Here is a 16,204-nt window from a genome sequence, read left to right as displayed (position 1 = left end):
TTAAAGAAACCACATGCAGAAGTCCTTCTATTTAGGTTAGATTTTGTTCAGAAAAAAAAAACATTCATGTTGGTTCCATGTATTAACAATTTTGGCTTAAAACTACTGATGTTTCTTTCAGCTGAAGATTTCTAGCATGTAACTGAGCGGCCCTTCCCTCAGCAAGCAAGCAAGCCAGGGTATGTTTCTTCTCTTATGGTGTTCAGTGCCTACCTGTTATACTGTAATTAGGGTATGACTGGTTACCACAGATGTTAGGGCAGGTGAAGATTCTCATCAGCCAACCTTCCTCCTTGTGTACTGACTGGATTCAGTGGACTGAGAATTCAACCTACTGTTTGTACAGTATGTAACTCAATATAAAGGGCTTAACAGTGCTTCATCCACAAAAATACAGGGGAAACACCTCCACTGATTTTAAAGGGACCGGAACCAAGCCCATTCCAGTTCCTCTGTTCCACACACAGTATACACACAGGCACTCAAACTGTTGAATAATCACTCATGTGAGAAAGAAAACAAATGGGCCCAGACAACTGATGGAAAAATCTTAATTGAAGCAAACAACAATCAGCTAGATGCCAAGGGGAATGTTGTGCTTGACCACTCCTACATGCAAGCAAAAGCTGCTGAGATTTGGGATAATACAGGCATGGTACCATCTACTTCCCCCCTCTTTCCTTCCTACCTCTGCTTCCTCTCTCTAAAGAAATAATCTTGCATGTCGTTTTTCCTGGACTTACCCTGCTGCACATAACCTGTGGATGATCTGCCCCATTATCTCCCTTGGCAACCCTCTGAAACTCCCTCCTGATTGGCATTACTCCTTGTGTGCTGTACATTTCTAGAAGCCTCAGCAGAGCAGGTGTAAACTCACTGCATGCTGATAACCTCTAATACAGCAGGGTCTTATGCAGTATGTTATGCTATATGTTCCTCTAGAATGAACCAAATGGAACACACACCTGCCCTACCATTAGGATTTAAGTAAAGAAAGAAAAGCACACCTATTCATCTTAAGTTATAACAAGTTTTTCAAGTGAGAAGTTAAACCATGGATGAAAGACAAAGCAGCCATTGACACCTCAACCAACATAACTTTCTCAGTGTGCCTTTCACTTTGAAAGAGTAATTTCTGAAGGAAATCTGCAGTTACATTTTGTAATCTAATGTCCAAATAATAACATCAATAGTTTGGGGGTTTGTGTGTTACTGGGCAAACTACTTCCGTATCAAAATGCAGGCAAGGAGGAAAAAGAAAGCAAATAAGCATGTGCACAACACATTGACAACACAGAAACTCTTCTGTGCAAGTAACCCTTCTGAAATGCACAACAGGTCTGCATGTCCACCAGAAAGAACCACAGAGTCATGCTACTGTTATGAACCCTTCCTTTGTAATACTCCACGTAAACTTGGCTTCCTGCTCTTAGCTGGAGCATTATATTCTCAAACAACAGTCACAAAGACTAGTCAAGTAGCAAGATGATAAGAGGGATGATTCTGTCCATTTTTATTTTCCTCTTTCAACTCATTTGTTCTCCAGCCAGCCACGATGTTGTTTCCTGTACTGAAACTACTTTCCTCATGAAACTGTTGCTTGTCATGACTTGTTACACTTCTGTCTCCTTCCTCTACACTGTTGTAGAACTTGATTCATACTGATTGCTAAGACTGAATACACTGGGCTTTCTCACCTGCTTTGTTTATGAAGTGTAAACATGTTTAAATGAGGAGTATGTACAGGTGTGGCCTCAGAGGTACACCTGCTCACACTGTACCTCTCCCAGCTACCAAATCAGAGAATACTGCTGATCAGTATGAGCAAAGAAGTGGTGCTTGTGATTACTTCCTCTCCTATTTTCTGTTACCCACTGAAAGATGTTTATCCCCCAATAACAAAAGAAGCAATGCTTGTAATTGCTCCTTTATCTTCCATCACCTACTGAAAGATGTTTATCCCCAATAACAGCACACAAAACAAGCAGACATCAACTTCTTCAATACAGTGGGGTTTTAAACCACCCATTGGTAACAACTGTTTCTCTTCTTAATAATACATCATTATTTATAAATTAAACATTGACCTACATATGCCTCCTTGGAACCTGTGATGCTCAGTTACTATCAGATATCAAAGAAGAAACCTGTGTCTTCAAGTATTATAGCTTCTTTTTTTTTCTTTTTTGTTTTTTTTTGCTGCTATCACTGATGTAGTAGTAGTACAAACTGGACCAGAAAAAAAGTTATGTTCCCTGTTTTAAAAAGAACAACATGATATAAGGCAATCTATCAAAAAGAGCAGTCTTTTTTAATCCCCCTATGAGCTTACATGAGCTACTGTAGCAAACACGGCAGAACCACCACAAGCCAAAAGCCACACTTCTCCAAGTAACACTGAATGGCTCTCAACCCTTGCTCTTTCTGAGACCCAGCACAATGCTTCAAAGGAAAAAAACCAAACACCTGAAAACAAACAAACAAACAAATGAAACAGAAAACAGCCCCCCACCCTCTACCCCATGACTGATTAGAATTAATGCCCTTCTGTTGGGCACCAAGAGACTTTTCCAGTTTTACTGCCTTCTTCACTCCCAGGCACCTCTGCACACCTAAAGCAGGCTGCCCTGACATTTTCCGGGTTGGACTTTCTGAGGTTAACATTTTCCTCTCTCCAGTCTCTGCTTGTTCATTTGAGGCGTTGAGTCACATTAGCCAGAGCAACAGCAAAGGCTTGCACTGCAGAAAATGGATACTGAAAGTCCAAAATATAAGCATTGCCATCAATCCTTCCAAACTGCATCACCTGGGAAGCAGGGGAAGAGAAGGGAAAGAAAAAGAGGACAAGGTCAAAAAAAGTGATCCACAGGAAAGGAACCAGAGAAGAATAAAAGCAAAATGGTTTTGCTCCTTTGTACAAACACCTCACCTCCTGAGCTAATATGAATGGGGCTACTCACAGAATGGGGTACAAAGCCAAGGAAGAGTAACAACACCGTACTATTGTGCTGTATGGAGCATTTGACTACAATATTCAAATTTATAGAGTAAATTGAGCTTTAAAACATACTAGACTGTATACAGCATTGATGTAAGGAAATTGTCATCAACTACTGCAGCAGATATGAGTTACACCAGCAACATGCTTCATGCAGTAAAATACCATTCTCTCCCTTGGAGAGATCCAATCATCAGCCCATCAGGGAAACAGATTTTCTTTTCAAAGAAAGAAGCTTTCAGGGAAGGGGAATAACCAATCTCCTGACACTAGCACTCCATAGCTGGTAAGCTGCATGTTCTTGGCAGTTCTGTTTTCCTTTGCATAAACTTCACAAGCACATAACTGTACCAAGAATGAGGGACCATGGGAGATGTTTGAAATGTAAAGCAAGGCTAGTCAGGTAGTGTTGCTGTTCCACAGGGAACATCTTAAGTTTGGCCTATTATTATTGATTTTTTATTTGCTTCATGAGAAGCCCAGATCGTATTTGCTCTACAGTGAAGAACCCTGAGCTAGAATGGAGGCTGTCTGCGGAAGCTGAGTCAGGCTTTGCTCCCCCACCAACAAAGCCTGCAGCAAGGTGATTTAGCACAGCTGCCCATGGGCATGTATCCAAAGCCATTTAACCAAAGAAAGGAATATAAATAGCTCTGATGACTGCCTTTCTAATGAGCTATTGTTACAGAGGAACAAAATCAAGAGACTACCAGGGGTCATGCATGTTGGATATTTAAGACATCTAACGCCCCATTTAAATCAGAGGGACTTGACAGCCTTGATGTCTTCTAATAAATCAAAAGTGACTTGCAGTGATGAGAGAGCTGGACAATGAAATAAGTATGTGTCTCCTAAGTCTCAGTGTCCTGATGATTACTACCACTTAATAGCCTGGATTTGGTGTAGTAACATCCCACTTGGGCCCAGAGCCTAAAATTAAACGTGGGGTTTTCTGAACTATCCACAGACCCCTCTACCCATCGGTGGGTCAGAAGCAGCTCAGGAATGCTTTGTTCTGGGAATGGTCTAGCATTAAGAACCAGAACCAGAGGCCTGGTAACCCACAGGGGAAATTTTGGCATGGAGGGAACCTAACTGCTCATCCATCACCTCTGCCTTGGCTGTCCTCTGACTGGCTAACTTTTGTGAGCATTGCAGCGTTCACTCAGATAGCTGCCATCCACAACCACTGACAGCAAACGCAGCTACCACAGGGGAGGTATGTTGTGCTTATTACAAAACCCACTTCCAGAAGTGAGAGCCAGTGGGACCAGAGGAGGCCCTTATTCCCATGTCTGACTGCAGTAAAACCAAACCTATTTTGTACATTTGCTTTACAACTGAACTTTACCTTCTGTTCCGAATCCAGACCTTTGATGGTTGCTTTTTATCAACCATATGACAAAGCTGTTCTTCACAGAGCAGCTCACACAAGAGGGAGACACTCTCTGCATGAGAGGCAGAGCTCATTCCTGGCATGGCTTTCCCCTGCCCACTCCCCACCCTGGCCCTCGTGTACCACCCCTCCTACCTGTCGTCCTTCCAGCTCAATCTGGAAGTTTTTTGCTGACTCCTGGGTCACCCGCCCTCCGAAGTCCAGCTGGTAGACTTGTGTCGCCTCATTCCAGAGCGGCTGCTTGTTGGCCATCACATATACAAAGCCCTGGCTCCCCAGCCTGCCATCCTCCTTCTCGCTGGCCTTCCGGCACTTGAATTCATCCAGTTCACTGGCTGTCCTCAAACTCCTTTTGGTTTTCCAACCTTTTTTGCTGCCCTGGCTCTGGTTCATCAGTTCATCCCCACTGATAAAAAGCTCTGGCTCACTCTCTGAACTGTCCTGAAACTCGTTTGTCTTATTTAGCTTCTTGGATTTCAGCTGGTCTTTCTGGCTCTTAACCTTCTTCTTCTCCCTCCCCAGCCGGGGGCTGGATATTAGCGAATTGAAGTCAGTTAGCGTCCTTGCCTCCTTTTTGACCTTGCCCTCAGTGATAGCTTGCACGTTTCCTTCCTCAGCTCGACTGTCCAAGCGCTTCCGGCTCTTCTTGCCAAATTTATCTGTCCTTTGAGGAACGGGGCTTTCTGTCAAGGAGAGCACTTCCTGGAAGGTGTCTGCCGTCTCCACCATCACCTCTGTGCCCACATGGCCCTGCAGCTCTGCCGGCGGGGGAGACATCACCGGCTTCTCCACCACAAGGAGTGGTTTGGGGGGCAAGGTGCCCTGGGGGTTCTGTACGGGTGGGCAGGTGCTGTAGGAACTCCATGGGTGCAAGGCGATTGGTGGTAGCTGTAAACTAGAGCAGGCGCTACTTCCCGGGTACATGGGTGGCAAAGGGCAATAGGAGAGGTTGGATGGATAACCTGGCTGAAGCACAACTGAGGGCTCCTGCTGTGCAAACTGTGTTGGAGCCAGAGCTTCTTTGGGGGAGCAGGGAGGCTGCATTCCCTGCAGGGGAGGGGCACTGTAGTTTCCTGGGTAAGGTACTCCAACCCCATAACTCGTCTGGAAAGTGGCAGTGGGACTGGTTGGAGATTTGGGGGAAACAAATGGTACTCGAGACATATCTAGATGTTGAGTTTGACCAATAATAAGAGGAGTCGGTTTTAGAGGGTTGGGCACTGAGCTCTGAGATGTCCTTTCCTGAGGAACCCATATCTCTTCACTCACCATAGGGTCCCACTGGTATGGCGGTGGCCGTTTTACATTGAGGGCAGCCTCCGCCAGGGACATGGGTGCGTGCCGTATTGATTTCTCCACTGGGCAGTGCTGAGATAGAGCCTCATCCTCCGTGAAGGCGGAGTTGATATAATCCGCTCGGTCACGGGAATTATCAGGCGGGCTCAGCAAGCTGTAGGAGGACTGGGAGGCCAGAGGCGAAGTACTGACAGAGTGAGCCATGACGGAGCTGTGCTGGGAGGCACTGCCAGTGCTCAGATCAGATCTCATGCCACCAATATTGGAAGTGCTGCTACTAGCGTTGGCACTAGTGATGCTGCCCACACCACCAGCGCTTGGGTTGCTGCCGCCACCACTGCCGTTGTTGCTGCTGCACTGGCTGCAGGTGTACAAGGCGGTGGGTACTCTTTGCTGGTACTGCGCAGTCATGACATTGCTCTTGGCTTTTGGGGGAAGTTGCAAGGTGGCTCTCTGACCATCCACCAGCTGAGCCATTTTCAAGGCTGCCTCTCTGCTGTTCCTCCGCAGAGTCGCGTGAATGATACTGCTGTCCAGCCTCTGCGCGATGCTTCTGCCCTGGGCCAGCTGGTTGGCGATGTCAGGGTAGGGTGGTGGGTCCCCGGTTGGGATGGAGTAACGGGGGACCGTGAGTCGGTTCAGGGTGGCGCTGGTGCAGGGCTGCTGCATCTTCTTCTCAGCAGCGGTGATACGCAAGGTGGCAGAGCTGCCGGGCCCCGGCAGGGTGTATGTGCTCTGTGCACAGAGCACCCTGGTGCGAGGCCGGCACACCTCCTCCACGTTCCCGCTGCTGTCGAACGTGGTTATCCGCTCATACCCCAGTGGTGTCTGGTAGTGCCCTGCCGGGTAAAGGGAGAACTCCCCCTTTTTCAGGCAGAGGTCGAGGGGTGGCTGTGGGGGGCCAGGGGGTGGTGGCAGGGCAGCAGGAGGTGCAGTGGGGATGGTGCCAGGGTAGGGTGGCGGCGGGTTCATCTTGTTCAGCTGCAGCTCCGGAGTGGCGCCGAAGATGACGGCGTCCCCTTCCACCAGCTGTGGCGCCGGCCGTGGGGCCTTGGCCTTGGTCAGGGGCTCGTGCTCACGGTCGCCATGGTCCCGCAGGTCGGCCAGGGTGATGGCGGGGGGCGCGGGAGGTGGCGGGGCGAGAGCCGGGGGCACAGGGGCAGCGCGGCCCATATCGCCCCCTGCCCCGGGCCCGGGGAAACGACCCGGAGGCCCTGGGAATGGCCCCGCCCCCTCGCCCCCCGCTTCCGCCGGCGGATTGGCCAACACATCCAGCTGCACGTTCTGATTGGCCAGCAGCGACTGGACGAGGCCGATGCTCTGGGTGGGCGACATGGCCTGTGCCGAGCTGTGGATGGGGGCGATGGGGATGTTGACGGTGCACGGCGGGCTGCTGGCAGGGGCGCCCGGCGCGCCCGGCACTGCAACGACAGACACAGCCCATCACCCGCTGCACCGCGTCCCATGGACCCCCCAGGGACCCTCGCATGCGATGATGGCTGTGGGGTTGCCTGAAGCGACTAGGGGCCGCAAGCCTGTGCTGGCTGCAGCAGATGGGCAAGTGGTTGGCTAACAGGCACTAAAACAGTGAAGCCTCCTCAAGCAGTGTTTCATATATTTTTGGGTTTTCTTCAGCACTTGTGGAAGACATGAGGGCTCCTAAAAAATGTTTAATGGGAAAATTTCATGGCAGCATTGACATAAAATTTGGAAACAGGAGGTTTCTTTTGTACTTTGTCACTACACTTTACCTTTGACTTCTTAAACTACTAGCTACCTTTACATAACTTGCTTAAGCAACTCTGCTGCATTTGGATGGCCTTCTATCAGATCCCCGAGTCAATGGATAAGAGCTTAGTTTGAACAAGTCAGCCAGCCAGTCTCCACTGATTCCCACTGCACAATATCTATTTGTAATAGCTGGTGATCAACTTCAAAGTAACTTCTTGGGAGTGATGATTCAGAGGTGAAGTTCAGACCTTGCTTTCAGTCTACATTATGATTCTCACAGACTTTCAGAATCTGAATTACCACTGACTCATCATCTAATTTTAACTACTTTTGCCAAAATCAGTATGTTTTGCTGAATCAAGACTCACTAGTTTTCAGGGAGAGTCTTCTGATAGTAAATACATCAACAAAACATAGCAGAGATAATCCACTCAGAAACCCATGGCTGCCCCTAGTCCTAGTACCTTCTTCTCTGCCCCTAGCCCTAGGACCACTAACACTGACTTCTGACTTCCTCTAGGGCTCCTGCTTCTTAATGGTAAGGCACAGAAAAGCCCCTACTGGCACAGGATGACTCCCCCTGGAGCCATTCAGGTGCCAGTGTGCCGTGCTGAACCCAGCTTTGGGAGGAAGGTGAAGTGATGGTCTTCAAGCCTGTCCTGATCTGACAACAGTTACGGGCTCCAACTTGGACATTTGTTGTCGTGAAAAGCAGAGAGCAGTCAGGAAAAGTGTTTTTGAGTATAGTAGGTGACAAAGCAACCAGTAACGCAAAAAGAGGGAAGCTAAAACAAATAAGAGAGAGGAATATAACAGAATGAAATGCAGACAAAATTTATAAAAGTTCCTGAAAGAAGATTTGTAAGGAAAGTATGTGAGGAAATAGATGGGAAGCCAGAACAGAAATGTAAGGGGAAGATGTGAGAAAATAGATGGGAAGCCAAAAAGATTCAAGAAGTGGGGGCTGTAGTCAGGGCAACTTCAGCATAAACATTTGGACTGGCTGCAATCAGGAATGTGAAAAGAAGCATATGTATATAGGAAAAGTTTTCCACATGTGGTGCTGGGAACAAAGGACAGGGAGGTAAGAAGCAATTCTGATGAGGTTAAGCAAAAGCATGGAGCTATCTCAACTGCTTGCAATTCCTTCTGCAAAAAGTGGCGAGAGTGATTGCAACAGAGGCTACCACTGAAAAGCTGGAGCCGGACAGGGAAATGAGGACACTGGACCCAAGTACAGGTGCAGAAGGAAAGATAAGAAGGAACAGAATACAATGAGGAGAAACACTAAACAGTATATTAAACCCCCTAATAATCTTGCAGATTCTTTTTGTATACAACCCACAGAAAATGGCAAGCGAGTTGCATCATCAGGTTTATGAGAAGAAAAGAGATTAGGCTCCAGGATCCTACAGTCATATCTAGGATCATTTACATGTGCCAGACTGTGTGCAGACCCCAAATTTGCAAGACCAGATCAGGCAAGAGATCCATTATTCAGGACTCTTCCGGTTGCTGCCAGTTCCTGATTAATTTCTAATTAAAATTCTAGTCATCTACCTATGCCCTATAATTACATTTTCAATGGCATTAGGCTTTTATCAGCAACAGTCTGAATGTAGTAGGTGTACAGCTAGGTCTGTGGCTAATTTTTATGGTAGTTCTGTTCATTCCTTTAGAAGAAGACTGACAGCTAAACTTAACTGACCCTAAGGCAGCGTGGCTCTGTGCCTGGCTGGCAGGCAACGCTTTCATCCTGATGCCTTCAGGTTAGCAATTTATCCACCAGAGCTTGAGGTTTAATTGTTAGCTTGGTTTGAGCAACCCACAATGTTGCTGTCATGGGTATTAAGTGCCTTGTCAAACAAAACCTCATTCATTGTGGTGTTGCTTAATATCCCACAGTGTTTAAAACCAATGTTATTTGGTTTTTATTTTTTAATTTATTTGTTTGCATAATCTGCAAGTTAAATCAATTCACTCTCCATTTGCCTTGCCAAATCTTTACTGACTACATTAAGAGTACCTCACTATGAACAATCCATTTCCCAAGAGCAGCTTTGTACAAAGGTTTGTTTTTATCTAACATATAATCATTATTTACACTGCAATATTTTTTTCCCATTAATATATGACACTTTTTTCCTTTAGATGCAGGCTTTAAGAAAGGATATCCACAAAAATGTTTCTGGAGACTTACGCAGCCTCCGTTTGTTAAGACACAAATCAATTTTCAGAAAAAAAGTAGAAAGAAAAAAGTGGACAAGAAGAGGAAGGCTGTTACTGAGGACAGAGTAGGATGATTCTTTTACCAGACTTCTCAAACGGCTGTAACAAAGCTCTCTAACTATATGCCTATATCTGGTGTTCATCAGCCTGCAATTCTGAGTACTATTTCATCTCTTTTAATAATATAAAAGGAATTGATATTGAAGATCTAATCCAATTTTCAGGAAGGGATATGAAAACTTGGTATTAACTTCTTTTTTTTTCTATTTTTCTATTACTTTCTGAAACCTGTAACCTGGCAACAGAAATCCCTCACTGATGTGAAAATTCTGAAAATATATTAATTTATCTTCTTTATTATTATTTGCTAATTTTATTGGCATGATTTTTTTTTTTTTATTGGAGCAGCTCCTGAGTACTTCCAGTTCTTTTACCTGCCACATTCACATTACCTGCACCCAAGCCTTCCCTGCACTGCTTGAGTCTTCTGCTACCTCACATCCCAGTGAAATGAGAAATTCTTCCCGATCCCCCTTGTTTATAGACTATGTCACTATTTTAGCCTCTCTGTAAGACTTGTTATTGATAAAAATCCAAATGGGTGTTTATCACTTCTCAAAGGGTGGCTGAGTTTTATGGGAACCTGCCCTCCAAGCCAAGCTCCTATCTGTACTTTGCTGCCATCAGGTCATGAGAACGACCTTTTTGGCTTCCAACATGTTACAGTTCTGCCCTCCAAAGGTGCAGAATGCAAGGAGAATTCTGTGGAATAATGGTCTCTGGAGAATACTTAGTGAACTAAAAGAAAATGATCATTTTTCCAATGAACTTGAAACTTAGCAGCTCCATACGGATTACATTTTCCAATGTTTTAGAAAACAGTGTCCATAATACATACTAGCCTTATTCTAATTCAGTTTTACAGCACCACCACCTATCAGACTAAGGGATTTTGATTTGTGTGTTTACCAGAGGGGACTAGTGACACAAGTGATCTGCCCTCCATCTAGCTTAACCCATAACATGGTAGACCTCCAGCTGCTCCTTACCTGGTAAATCATCTTCGTCTTCACTGAAAACATTTGGATTAAAGACAGGCAGGTTAATGTAGTCCATTGAAATCTTCCGCACTTCTGGGAGATATATTGTCATCTGCCGGGGCTGCAGATGCAGCAAACTGGTTTTATATATTACTGGAGAGACAATTTAACAATAAATAAATAATCTGCTACATAAAGAGCATCTAAAGATAATAAAGAATCAATTCAAACCAGAAAGAAGGGCTATGACTATTGTTATTTACTGTATTAATGAAAAAATGCAAGTATGGGCCACTCATAGCTGAATCACTATGCAACACTTTGCATAAACAGAGTTGAAAGATATTGTTACTTTCTGCTATTTCTCTTTAAACAAAAGTGACATTTCTGTAGTTAAATAGTATGTAGAAATAATGAATTATGTCATCTTGTATTCACATTTATTTTTTATGGAAGGAAGATAATTTTTCCATTCTACTTTTGGAACTCTTCACCAAAGGATGTTACTGAATTGTATGAGTTTAGTGGAAAACTGGAAAGCTCTCAGGAAGCAAAATCTGTTGAGGGTTACTACATACAAAAGAACTCCTCCTGGGTTAGGAACTCCCTGGGACCCTAATGACTGGAGACAGGGAGAATATTTGAAGGAAGTGTCACTATACACTTACTCTACACTTATATCCTTCTCTACCTATCTGTCACTGAATGAGAAAATCAGAATGACCTCTCGTCTGACCCAGTAGGGTCATTCTTACACTACCTTTTGACAATCATTGCAAATGCAGATGTCAAAAAGTCATATATTACTTGGGAAAAAAAAACCAACAAGTAGCCGGAATAAACCTGAGGGTTTCCATAACATTTTATTAAGAGGAAGGTGCCACGGCCCTTCAATAGTAGCACTGGTTGTCCCCAGGATGACAAGATCCAGAGAAGACAACCTCTGTCCAGAGGCTGGGCCAGAGAAAGTCCTCTCCCCAGCAGTTTGGAGTCCATCTCTTGTCTGATAGTAGTCAATATAGCCACAAAAGATATCTATTTAACTAATTCTGCATCAAGGGCATCATTATGTAGTCCTGATCTAACTATATAATGAAACACAGGAAAAAAAAAAGTTTTCTGAAGAGTTCACAGGACTCCTATACTTGCATTAATATTTCAATTCAGAGCTCACTTCTACTAGTACGCTGCTCTTTACTTAGCCTTATTCCTTCAAAAGGACTATCTAGGTAGAACTGGCCTACACAGAAAAAGATAAGGAGCACAGACAAATACTACTTTTAATGAAGGCTACCAATGTACTGATGCTCCACAAAGAGAACCATACGACAAGGTTATGCACTGACTTGAAGAATCTTGAGCATGATGCTGTAATAACTTTTTAAGCATTACTTTGGTATAGTTAGTAGCCAAGTGACCATAAAAATCTGACTTTTAAAAATATTTCTATTACAGTAGCTTAAAACCTGTGAGTTTTATTATAGTCTTCTTGCAAAAATGTTCTTCGGGGTTTTTAAAATAAACTGTAAAAATCAAGGTCTTGACTGTAGATTAGTATTTTTGTTACAACTAAGACTTAATATTTTATTGGTCATCTCGTTGTATGTATAGATTTTAACCTCTTTTAGTTACAGTGAATTTTATAAAAACTAACTGCTACTGTCCATAGAAAATAAATGCTTTGTTACAGAAGCCTTCCGATCACTTGAAAAGAATCAAATGGCATTAAGTTTGTTGCATGTTAGAAGGAGTTTGACATGCAAAAAAATCAATAGTTTACTTTTACCTGCACCAAGGTTAGTTGGTAGGAAAGCAGCCAAACCCACGATTTTAAATTTGGTTCCCCAGATATTAGATGTGACCTGAGCAAGGTAGTTGTGCTGCAAAGCAAAACAAGACCATTTTACCTAATAAAATCTGTATTGAGCTCTAGTAAGAAACTGCACAGCAATCAGGCTATTGCAAGTGATAATACAATTTCAGCTCCTCTTGTTTTTATTTTACTGAAACATCCTAATGTGCTTATGTAGCAACTCTTATACGCAGTCATTAAGAAGTCTCATTTTGATTATCTGTACACCATCAGATATTGTGTATACAACAGCCACATTGGCTGGTAAAAGTTATTGAAGGACTGAACAACATGATGGCAGCTTAGTGAGAATAGGCCTGTTGTCAGGCTTCTCCTGCACAAGAGCATGGCTATTCTGTAAATATACCCGTCCCTCTGCTTCTGTGCTTACGAATCACTTTATAGAAAAATAAATAAGACAGAAAGACAAACATATTTTTACTGGAGTTTCCAAAGCAGCTTCCCAAAACACTGCTTCAATGGTGATCAAATTATGGGTCTTAAAGATCAAGAGATTTTCTCAAAGGCCAAGAGTTACACTGTCAGTAGGAGTTAGATCACGCCAAGAGCAGGATCTAAGCCTCTGGTCTCCTGTCCTATCGAAAGGACTTTTAGTCCTACCTACCACTGCTGTGTAACTGACCTAGACTGTTTCAATGTAAAGGAAGAAGTGAAATGATAGTGCAGAAAAAAAAAACCAACATCTGAAATTAAACAAAACAAAATGAAAAGAATGTTGGCTGGCATTAATAAAATACGTAACCTTGACAGTTCTACAACCTGCTAAGTTTCATTTACCCACAGGACACAAACACCACGAAGAGCACAAAGCACTAATTCCTTGCCTTCCTTCCAATTAAGGCCATTACATGTTAATTATCAAACAGAGAACATGTGGCCCTCTGAAGCAAGCACTTGCTTATAACTGCAATCCCTAGCAAAGCAGAGAACTGTGGTAGCATTAAGATAACTCTGAGAAACTGATGAAGCATTTTTACATACACCTTCAAACAGCCAGCAACATCACCTAGAATAAAACCTCTCACATGGACTCACACTGACAGAAGGCAAAGGTAGCAGGAATTACCAGACAACACTTGATATTCCACTGACTCTTTCAAACATTAATATTGAACTGGAAGATGCAATTCTCTAGTTGCTCCATCTAGCTACTGTAATTAAATGAAAAGTTTTCATTGGTGATCACTGGATCGATATCACAACATGCAGACTCTGGAAGGAGATGCATTTGGGCTCAGGTCTAGTAACAATGTGCACAATACCTGAGTAATATCTTCTAAAGGAAACTCTCTTCGGGTTAGGCTTGGTGAACCAATAGAAGGTTTCCTTATTGGCAGCCTTGGTGATCTTGATATCTCCTGCGCAGCTCGTGACATCTTTGGAGATTTGCGAGCCTCTATGTTGATTCTGCAGATAAACCAATAATTGGAATCATCAACAGGCATGCAAAAATGCACAAAATTCATGTCTTTCAATGTAAGGATGTAATGAAGACAACTGGTATGGTGTCCTCTAAGTGACTAATGAAGTCTTTAGAGTCTACAGGATGGACAGTTACAGGTCAAATGTAAAGATACATGAGAACTGACACACTTGCAGTAACTCAGACTTGGATACTGTCCAATTCATTTAACAAAGCTTACATCAGTTCTGTGAGATACAATATACCCTCTACTAATCCATAAAAGGTGTAGGGCTGAGTTATTTCAGCTATGAAGACTTTGAGCAATGTCTCAAGAAATGAAAACAAGACACCTGAACTGGCAGATCTTCACATCAGTAGAGCAAAGCAAGGGCCCACAAACTTCGTCACTGATCTTAGAATCCCAGAGTCATAGAATAGAGTTGGAAAGGACCTTAAGATCATCTGGTTCCAACCCCCCTGCAAGGGACACCTCACACTAAACCATGCCACCCAAGGCTCTGTCCAACCTGGCCTTGAACACCATCAGGAGTGGACCTTTCGCAACTTCCCTGGGCAACCCATTCCACTGCCTCACCACCCTCACAGTAAAGAATTTCCTCCTTATATCCAATCTAAACTTCCCCTGTTTAAGTTTTAATCCGTTACCCCTTGTCCTGTCACTGCAGTCCCTAATGAAGAGTCCCTCTCCAGCATCCCTATAGGCCCCCTTCAGATACTGGAAGGCTCCTATGAGGTCTCCACGCAGCCTTCTCTTCTCCAGGCTGAACAGCCCCAACTTTCTCAGCCTATCTTCATACGGGAGGTGCTCCAGTCCCCTGATCATCCTCGTGGCCCTTCTCTGGACTTGTTCCAACAGTTCCATGTCCTTTTTATGTTGAGGACACCAGAACTGCACACAATACTCCAGGTGAGGTCTCACAAGAGCAGAGTAGAGGGGCAGGATCACCTCTTTCGACCTGCTGGTTACGCTCCTTTTGATGCAGCCCAGGATACGGTTGGCTTTCAGGGCTGCAAGCGCACACTGCCTGCTCATGTTCATTTTCTCATTGACCAACACCCCCAAGTCCTTCTCCGCAGGGCTGCTCTGAATCTCTTCTCTGCCCAACCTGTAGCTGTGCCTGGGATTGCTCCAACCCAGGCGTAGGACCTTGCACTTGGCATGGTTAAACTTCATGAGGTTGATATCAGCCCACCCCACAAGTGTGTCAAGGTCCCTCTGGATGGCATTCCTTCCCTCCAGGGTACGAACCGAATCACACAGGTTGGTGTCATCGGCAAACTTGCTGAGGGCGCACTCAATCCCACTGTCCATGTCAGCGACAAAGATGTTGAACAAGACCAGTCTCGACACCAATCCCTGAGGGACACCACTCATTACTGGTCTCCAGCTGGACATTGAGCCATTGACCACAACTCTGCATGCAGCCATCCAGCCAGTTCTTTACCCACCGAGTGGTCCACCTATCAAATTGATGTCGCTCCAATTCAGAGCCAAACTTTAAAATTTGGAGACAAACTCTAAGCCAAAAGTTATTCCTATCTCCCACTACAAAAGGTGGGTCATGAATAAGAGATTAAGCACCTGAAACAACTGACTGGTAGGAAAAACAGCAAACGAAAGTTAGATTTCAAAAGTACACTCTTAAAAAAATCAAGGATGCAATATAGTTGTTTTTCCTGAGCTATTACAGTTTTAGCTCAGGAACTGATTTTTTTTTGTCAAGTACTACTACTAAACTTTGGTCTGTTCATATATAAAGGGATGCATTTGCTTTGCCTCACACTAGGGCAAGCTCATAATGTAAGGTCTTTGGAAAAGCGTCAGTTGCAGCTAGAAGGCATCAGGGCCTCAATCCCATAACGTGAAGCTGGTAGATAAATGTCAGTGATAAGCATCAGACATCAGTGAGGCTCTGTGCTGGTGGAGGATTCTGTCTATGCACATAATGAAGAGCCAGCAGGAAAAGAACCAGATGAATCAAGAGCCTAGAAGCTTGGTTTGCATATTGTTACAGAACCTTGTCAACCCAGTGTTCAGGAGGATCTGGTTGCAGAGGCTCCCTTGCAAGGTCACCAAAGCAGCAGTGCCGTCTATGCCAGTATCTATGCTACCTATGCGTAGATCTGAATTTCAAAATACCCCATAGAAAATGAAGGGTTTACCTAGACTAAGCACTGAAGAGGTAAAAACACAGACTGTTTGAAGGACAAAATA

General features: G+C 44.2%; 1 protein-coding gene across 8 annotated transcripts in view; it reads right to left on the bottom strand.

The window, feature by feature from the left end:
* Positions 1–1,991: 1,991 nt before the first annotated feature.
* Positions 1,992–16,204, bottom strand: part of TULP4 (TUB like protein 4) — a 156,650-nt gene continuing 142,437 nt past the window's right edge. For 7 of the 8 annotated variants that reach the window (XM_057406695.1, XM_057406734.1, XM_057406742.1 and 4 more), the window contains 5 exons: positions 13,826–13,970; positions 12,477–12,570; positions 10,700–10,843; positions 4,530–7,111; positions 1,992–2,806 (listed from right to left, as the gene is read on the bottom strand). In XM_057406695.1, the coding sequence (XP_057262678.1) occupies positions 2,690–2,806; positions 4,530–7,111; positions 10,700–10,843; positions 12,477–12,570; positions 13,826–13,970 (3,082 nt within the window). In that variant the 3' untranslated portion in view covers positions 1,992–2,689. The remainder of the gene's footprint in view (positions 2,807–4,529; positions 7,112–10,699; positions 10,844–12,476; positions 12,571–13,825; positions 13,971–16,204) is intronic. The other variant, XR_008971869.1, reaches the window with a different exon arrangement.

The sequence above is a fragment of the Pezoporus wallicus genome, unplaced genomic scaffold (genome assembly GCF_028554395.1).
Source record: "Pezoporus wallicus isolate ANWC-B61680 ecotype Strahan unplaced genomic scaffold, APGP_CSIRO_Pwel_v1 contig_3817, whole genome shotgun sequence".
Lineage (NCBI taxonomy): Eukaryota > Metazoa > Chordata > Aves > Psittaciformes > Psittacidae > Pezoporus > Pezoporus wallicus.
The sequence above is the reverse complement of the archived record's forward strand: the minus strand, read 5'-3'. Positions and strand labels throughout refer to the sequence as shown.